The sequence below is a fragment of the Cheilinus undulatus genome, linkage group 11, assembly GCF_018320785.1.
Source record: "Cheilinus undulatus linkage group 11, ASM1832078v1, whole genome shotgun sequence".
Lineage (NCBI taxonomy): Eukaryota > Metazoa > Chordata > Actinopteri > Labriformes > Labridae > Cheilinus > Cheilinus undulatus.
This window is the reverse complement of record NC_054875.1, coordinates 29,807,418-29,816,278: the sequence shown is the minus strand read 5'-3', so window position 1 is coordinate 29,816,278 and position 8,861 is coordinate 29,807,418. Positions and strand designations below refer to the sequence as shown.

The 8,861-nt window shown below is 37.9% G+C and overlaps 1 protein-coding gene across 1 annotated transcript; it reads left to right on the top strand.

Annotated features, from left to right (window-relative positions):
• Positions 1-951: 951 nt before the first annotated feature.
• LOC121518010 (dual specificity protein phosphatase 7-like) lies at positions 952-8,613 on the top strand. The gene is made up of 3 exons (XM_041800168.1): positions 952-1,650; positions 2,288-2,716; positions 7,044-8,613. Exons 1-3 carry the CDS (start codon positions 1,281-1,283, stop codon positions 7,352-7,354), a joined length of 1,110 nt encoding a protein of 369 aa, XP_041656102.1. The 5' UTR covers positions 952-1,280; the 3' UTR covers positions 7,355-8,613.
• Positions 8,614-8,861: the final 248 nt, after the last annotated feature.

Sequence of the window (8,861 nt, the reverse complement as noted above, 5' to 3'; positions counted from 1 at the left end):
TACATAAGCTGTTTAACTTTTACAAGTGCCATACTGAGATTTTGAATTGTGGAAGCGTGAAAGCCCTAGTCTTTAAACCAAAATACTTATCATATAATCTTTGTCTAAAAAATTTCCAGGGCAGAACATTTTCAAATATGCTAGGCAAGAGGAATGATGTTAAAATAACTAGGGCTGTCATCTAATTGGGATTACTAAGAGCTACAATTGGTGCACTATTTTTTTTATCTTGATGAATTGCATGCATTATTGGATTTATTCAATCCATAACAAGTTCATTTTTCTGTAGATAAGTCTTCAGTTTACCTACATAAACAGAGTATCCAAACTGTAAATCCATTATCCTTAGATTAAGACTGTAGGAAGATCAAAAATGACACATAAACAGTTTTAAATGCAAAACAGTAGAATATTTGAATGCAATAAAAAGGGTGCAATTAATTGCAATTAACTACAGAAATCTTGAGATGAATCATGTTTAAAAATCTTTTGACAGCCCTGAAAATAATTCTGCATTTTACGACTGATAATGCAATCTTCCTTTATTTGTTACATGTACTAATAAAAAAAACTCCCCTAAAAGTATTATGCAAGCTGTAATGCAATACTATTGCTATGCAAAAGTAACGTATGAATAGCTTGTCAGAATAAATGGCATAAAATATACCCATGTTATAGCTTAATGATGAGGTCGAGTGGAGCATAAGTCAATCTTAAATATGTGGAAGTCAAATATGAAGACTGTCAATCATCTAAAACATCACAAATCTGCTTTAATATCACAAATAACAGGAAATTAGGATGTTTATGATGGACAAAGGAATTCCATTGATGTGTAGTGATATCAAACATTTTTGCTATGGCTTTAAATCATAAGGAATAAACTCCTCCCTCTTGAGTTGCTCTACTGTCAACTAAAAAAAAGCCCTCCCCGTGTATCGGAATGGTAAAACGAGAACGTGCATGGAGGACCCTGGTACGATGTAGAGTAGCTGAAGTTGTCACAGACATTACTTTACCGTAAACCAGTCGCATTTAAACAAGTACATAGTAAATTAAAGTGTTTGCAGGCCTCCATGAGTGCTGTGGCGGGTCAAACTCACTGACTGATGGAAAAAGAGAAGAGGAAAACGGGGAAATCTCTTCGCTCAAGAAGGAGCGCCATGCACTGGCGGGGCAACATTTAATGCTCTTTTTTCGGATGTCATGTAGTTCATCGTCGTTTGGTGGATCATGTAGTAAGTGTTTGTGCTCGCGTGTAGTATGATATTGAGTCCGATATGTCTAATGTGACGCCGAGTAAAAGCGTGGAATGGCTGCAACTCGAGTTAGAGTCCGGAGGCACTTCTCTGCTCCTGCTGGACTGCCGTTCACATGAGCTTTATGAATCGTCCCACATAGAGTCCGCCATAAACCTGGCCATCCCGGGACTGATGCTCCGGAGGTTCAAAAAGGGTAACATACCCATCAGAACTATCATCCCCAACCACCAGGATAAAGAGAAGTTCGTAAAACGGTGCAAGACGGACACGGTGGTCCTGTACGATGAAAGCACCGTGGACTGGCAAGAATGTGGAGCACCAGCATCGGTTTTGGGTCTACTTCTTCAAAAACTGTGGGAAGACGGCTGTCAAGCGTTTTACTTAGAAGGTAAAACATTTCTAAACCACATATATATGAAATTTAACAAATGTGTAGTTGCTGTGAAGCTTAACTTATAATTTGCCTTCGCTTTAGTCAAAAAAGTTAGAACATCTTTCGGACGTTGAATGATTGAAGGTCCTTGTTAGTGACTACGTAATTAATTTAACAAGTTAGGTTATATTGAAGTCTTACAGGTCTTCTAGGAATACACGTTTCCTCTGATGCAGCGAAAGTTTTCAACAAGAGGATATTCAAGTATAAATTTAGACATTTGACCGTAACAACACGGCTGTAACGTTTTCAGTAATTATTACTCTACTCATACGTTACACGTTGACGTTACCTACACGCTAACTTTCGCTCCGTCTTGTTGGTTTGTTGCTGTTTAAAGTTTGTGTGTCGTGTGTCACTGAGATTCTCAATTAAAATTCCAAAATGGCCGCACCATGTTTTGCTCCAGCAGGAACAAGCATGCATTTCATGAATGGTCGTTTTTGGGGCTACTTCTTTGCAGCTCAGCCTCACTACCTTCCAGCTTTTTGCATCAGGTTTACTTATATAAAGCATTTTATGTGAGTTACTGCCCTTTTATTTGTAGAGAAAACATCCTTATGTGAGTTCTTCTGTTTTTATCACTGTTCAGGTGGATTTGTAAAATTCCACACAGAGTACCCAGAGCATTGTGAAACCCTCCTCGACAGCTCCTGTCCCAGCTCCTCTCCTCCGCTGTCTGTCCTGGGATTTGGAAATCTCCGGATCAGTTCAGATTGTTCAGATGGAGAGTCTGACAGAGAGCCAAACAGTGCCACAGAGTCAGAGGAGAGCCCTGTTCCCAGCAATCAGCCTGCCTTTCCTGTCCAGATCTTACCTTACCTTTACCTGGGCTGTGCCAAAGACTCCACTAACCTAGATGTACTGGGCCAATATAACATCAAGTACATCCTGAACGTAACACCCAATCTCCCCAACATGTTCGAGCATGACGGCCACTTCAGGTACAAACAAATTCCAATTTCGGACCATTGGAGTCAAAACCTGTCCCAGTTCTTCCCAGAGGCCATATCATTTATAGGTAAGTAAATCTGTGACTGTTTTTTTTTTAAAACTTAAAACACTGCTCAGAAACTAGATCTGTTCCTAGAATACATGTTATTAATTGTTTTGTCTTGAGAATCATTGTAACCCTGGATGTTAATGATGAAGCCATTATCTAATGATGGATCTCAATCATTTAATAATGCAAACATCCGACTAGTTTACTGCAAGTTTTAAAAAAGAGCACTTTATGTTCTACTCTAAAGAACTAATAGTGTTAAAACTGGTGCCTTATAATATGTTGCTTGCTGCAGAACTGATAAAAAAATGCAAGTAATTAACTAAAGTCACAAGGAGTATAAAATATGACAAGTTCAGGACTCAGTTTCCCCTCTTTTTAACTTTGAGAAATAATCCCCCTGAAATCATACAAGGAGGAATAGATTTTTATCGCAGTCTGATCAAATCACCAAGTGTAATCATCATTTAGCATTACAAAAGAGCCTTATTTTGCTCTGCATCATTGTAGGGCTGCAGTAATCAAATCTTTTTGTTATCGAGTACTCTATCGATTCTTCTGCCGATTAATCAAGTACTCTTATAACAAATATTGAATTTTTTTTAAATTCAATCCCTTGTACTTTTTTTTTTTCCCAAGAGATATAGTTGTAGATAGACAAATGAAAAAATACATTGGTTCCCTTAAATGGACTACTTGTATATTAAAAATAGGTATTTAAAGGTTATCTAAACAAAATATCTAAGATAGTTCTGATGGCAATTTACATTTATTAACGTTGAAAGGAAAGGTAGTCAAACAATTCCATTATATTATGCCATAATTGAGGCGAGGGATCCTCTCCCAGGAAATTTTGGCTGCTAATTCTTTATTTCTTATATTGTAGTTTACTTTTATTTTTCACTTTGTCATTAAGGTATAGAGACACTCAACTGTTTTAACATCCTCTACTTCAGTTATTAGTGCAATATTTCATGTTTTAGCTAGAAATAAATCTCCATTATCCACGCAATGGTATGATGAAAGCTGGACTTTGACATTCCAGAAATTTGATCTATTTCTCAAAGGGTGTTCACTTTTAATTTTTGCCACCACATTTTTGTTTGATCCACTTTGACTTTTAACGCCATATCTGGACCTGGGAACAGGTTTTAAGGTATAAAGCTGCATCTGTGATCTGTTGAATCCTGACTGTATGATGATGAACTCTGACCTCTTTGCTCTCTCTGTCTCAGTCACTGTTAGTAGCAATAACATTTCTATTTAACTGGCATCTAATCTAATCATCAAACTGTAGTCTTGTGAAATGCTTCAGGGGACACTGTCTACATCAGTGTCTCCCTAACATTTTTCCTTGGAGCCCCCCCTACATGTTTCTAAGAAAAGTGGACCCCCCACACCCCCCTTCCAGGACCCAAGAGAGAGGAAAAAATGACACACTGCTGTCAAAAATCAACATGGAATTCAATTTAATTGTTTCACTGATAAAACCCTAAAAAATTTTGATAATGAACATTAGTCTTGTCTGATCCTGCCGGAGTGTCAGAAGATTTTAATAGTTTATACTGTCGTCCCACATGTGTAAGTGTTCACCGTGTCTTTGTGATCGTTTCAGATGTGCAATTGCTTCAAAAATATAACCTAAATCCTCCATCAGTATATTTTAGATGGTGCCTTTTGTGTGAAACAATGAAAGATGACTGAAAAGAAGACTGAGAAGAGACTGAAATCTGCAGCGTAAATACTAACATGCCAGTCTGTTGGTGCACTTGTATCTAAGAGGACTCTCTGACTGCTTTGATTCCTGTTACACCTGTATATAATCAAGTGACTTAATCCACCCTATTTATTTCTTAGTTTTGATTCACACCTATTACACATCATGTAAATAAAAATAGAGTTGGAAATTCCCCAACATGCTTTTCACCACACACTTTGGACAGCTGTCTTTATGCTTTCCAAAAAAAGCATTATGTTTCACTTTTGTTTCATTTCTATTTGTTGTCTTCTACCTTCATGAATGCACCTGAAACCACAGCTTTCAACTTGTTTGTTTGATGGTTTTAGAGCTGTGTGTCATCATGAACTAGTTTCCAAAAGTAGTGGTTGAATGAGGAAGGAAGTGTTGTTTCCACTCTGGGGTTGTGCTTGTATGCAGTGTGAAAATTTATGCATAACATGTTTGGATGGCAACTGTTTGCTATAACTGTAACTATTTACGGGACAGGGTTGCCATGAAGGGTAGCTTGATTATTGGCCTGGCTGATTATTGATGCAGGTATTTGGCATTAAGCTGATTATTGGTATCAGCAGTAGGGATGCACGATATTATCAACAGTATATTGGTATCGGCTTATAATAGCTTAAAAAGTTAATTATCTGTATTGGCTGATAATAACATTTATGCTGATCTGTACGGCCAATAATCTGATGTCATAATTAAGGGCACGTGATGACGCCGGACGTGCGCCAACAATGACAAACTCAATATGTCAGCTGTGTGGGAGATGTCTGAGGCGTGGGAACAAGACAGCAAAGAAGCTGTTTGCATCCCTTTTAAACTACATGTCATGCTAGGAGGAGCTCGACAACATGCCTTTAACACCACCACTTTAATTTTCTGTCTTAAAAACCGTCACCCTGATGACTACATGGACTTTCTTATGATAAAGAATGACACAACTTCGTGCCAGGGAAAACTCGTCAATGGCCTCTACATAAGTCATTTGACAAAGCTAATAATACAGCGAATCCATCCTAAATTTCAGGCAATTTTGTTTTTGCACTGTGGAGCTCAGTGTCAGCAGGTTATTTTGCTGCTTCTTATTGCCCTGAAAGATGTAGATGTCAAATGAGATACAAAAAATATATGTGTTGAATTTTATGGAAATTTGGATTTTTAGAAAGTGAAATAAACATTTCAGTTCCAAAAATTATAATTTTCTGGCTATAATTTGTGTTTTCAGGCTTTAATGGGTTAAATATCTGCATCGGTCAAAATGAGTTTTAAAATGTTGGCATATCAGATATTGGCAAAACTCCAGTATCATAGATCCCTAATCAGCAGTTTATTTTCCCAATAATCGTCCATAATCAGTCAATTTAAAGGTGTGTTACTCTAGCTTCACTGCTAGGTGTGTTGTCTCCTCTGGCTTTGTTTTCACTCTCTACAGTCTCAACTTATGTCCTACATACAACACTATCTGACAGCTTGATGTCTAACAACTACCAGCCAGTCAGCATTGAGGTCTGTGTGGCACTGACACAGGAAGTGTACGGCATCACTTCCTGTTGCAGTGCTGTTCTCACGCTGACAGAGACAGTGCTTAACTGTTTATTTCACTTTCTTTTCTAATATGCAGTTTTACTTTTTTTCACATTAAAGGTATCTTGTTTGTCGTAATAAATGCATATCAGTTCCAAATATGAGTTTTTGGTCACTTGTGCCACTAATAATCTGTTTAAATATTGGCCATGGTGAGCCAAAATCAGTCCACCCTTAGTTGTCATGATGAAATGTAATAATATGATTCCCCGTGTTGATACCACAGCAACAAAATTTTCATCCTGGGTACCCAGTACTGGGTAATTTCTTTTTAATACAAATCAAAACTTTATGGAAAACTCCAGCACACTATTTAGATCAAACAAAAAAAAAAAAAAAAACACCCTCCGACTAATCTGTTCTATGAAATAGATATGTTTTTGGACAATGTCAGTACTGAGAACTAGTTAAACCATTTCCTAGATCTAATGCATTAGTAACACTGTTAGTAGAGGCTTTTAGTCAAGAGTACAAGCTTTGGGTACATTCACTTTGATCACTTTTGTTATGTTAACCACATAAGGTCTACAAATTGAACCATAGATAAAAAACTAAGAACTTTCATTGAGAGCAAAAAATATAAGTCATGGTTAGAGCTGGGCACTTAATCAAAAAATAATCGAAACCGACATTTAGAGCCTCTATCCAATTAAAGCCTGCCGTGTCAATTATTTTAATTTTTTCCCCCTTTCTTGGAAAACTGACTTTTTACTAAAAAAACATTTTCATTTCAGCTGATGAGTGTTTCGATTTCAAACGTTTCTATAGATAAACATAAATTGTTAATCTGTACCTGTTCATTTTAGTTGTTTGTTTTAAAATCACACAAACATTTACAGAACAGAGTGAGAGGTTAGGGGTGGGATAATCGTTCATTAATCATAATCAAGGTAAAAAGTTCAATTAATCATGATTTAGATTTTTGCCATAATTGCCCAGCCCTAGTCATGATTACTGTGTTTTAAAAGATGTCTCAGAAAAAAATCATTTGTTGACTTCAGTTTCCATTTCTTCTTCCAGATGAGGCTCGGTCTCAGCAGTGTGGCATCCTGGTCCATTGCCTGGCCGGTATCAGCCGCTCAGTCACTGTCACCGTGGCCTACCTGATGCAGAGGCTCAACCTCTCTCTCAATGACGCTTATGACTTTGTCAAGAGGAAAAAGTCCAACATTTCCCCAAACTTCAACTTCATGGGACAACTCCTGGACTTTGAGAGGACGCTGGGGCTGCACAGCCCCTGTGACAACCGATCCACCAGTAAGGAGCAGCTCTACTTCACCACACCGACCAATCACAACGTCTTCCAGCTGGACACGCTTGAGTCTACATGAGGGTCCATTGGAAAGTCTTTTTTTTTTTTGTGGTCCCGTCCTTTGGTGTCTTGAGCATGTCAAATGCATAACTAGCTGTCACGAGCAGCGAGGCAGTTGTGCACCAAAAGGAAATGAATTGATCTTTTAAAGGAACAGAGCATGAATGCAAGGAGTCTTCGATCAAGTCCCAATGCCTTAACATGGAGGAGGAAGTCTGTTGTCCACCATACATGGCATTAATCAATAGTCATGTGCAGCCATAACAGCAGGACTTTTCATAACTTTTCTATTAAACTAGGAATGTTGTTTGACTGTTATCTGTTATTCACCAGCTGTTAAGTGGATATTTTCTATGTCTTTGTATCAGTTATGAATATTGCCTTGATGGTCTCAAAGAATACTTTGGCCAATCAGAATGTGTAACTAAGAAGTGTTGATGGTACTCCAGCTGAGGTAAATAAGCTACTACAGTAATCCGGCCTCAAATTATTGTCCAGTTTTTATCCTCTTATGACTGGTTGCAGCTCTTTGAATTATAGCAGAATTAATTTGCCATACAAAGCATTATTTTCTTGTTTTCAAACATCAAGTGGCCATTAGGCTAAAAGTTAAAACAAATATGCTACTGTACTTTCTGTTGCTTATAACAGCATTATTTGCATGTGATTACCAATGACCTTTGTTTTATAACATTTAGGTCATGTTGCCTGTTGTTGTGGAGGCCTTTGCCATACCCTAACACGATATCGAGATGTTTGTTTGTAACCAGGTCGAGATATGTTGTATAGGACTGGCCTTTGGAGCAAATGTGTACATGATAAGTGTGTAAAAGGAATGAATGCGCACCTTATTTTTTTTTTATCCCACAGTCTTCAGTCTGCAGCTACTCCCTCTGTGGCACAGCAATGTTAAGGGAAACCTGATGTGTAATTAGCTGTTCTCTGTTGCCAGTCTCGTCTCAGATCGGTGTATGAGAGGGAATGAAAGAAAATGAGTTTAAAACAAATGTCTTCTTACCTCACAGAGAGACTTTTTCAGGGATTTTTATACAAGGCATCTGTATCTTGTCAACATGGCCTCTTTAAATGCATCCAAGGGCTGTTTTTGTTTGTAAAAATGTACATAAAATGTGGTTGTTCTGGGGACATTTTCTCGAAAATCATGAAGGATGCAAATGTGACCCTTTTTGACCCTTATGCAAAGTATATGTAAAGCTAAATGTCCAAGACATTCTGTACAAGTTTATACAACAAATATATTGTATATTTTTACTTGAATACCTTCTGTTTTTCTTCTTTTTCTCCTTGGTGGTTCTTTGGTGAGGGGCTTAGAGAAACAGTGCTGTGAGTAGACTCTAGGTGTGGCCAGATGTCCTTTTTCTGTCCACTTTGATGCCTGGCTTCCTGTCTCCCACAGGCCTTTCTGACACAAACACAAGTGACAGGGCCAGATCTGTCAATACCACAGAGCAGACACACCCTCCACCAGTCAGTCAAAGAGCGCTTAAAGGAAGAGGAAGATGACA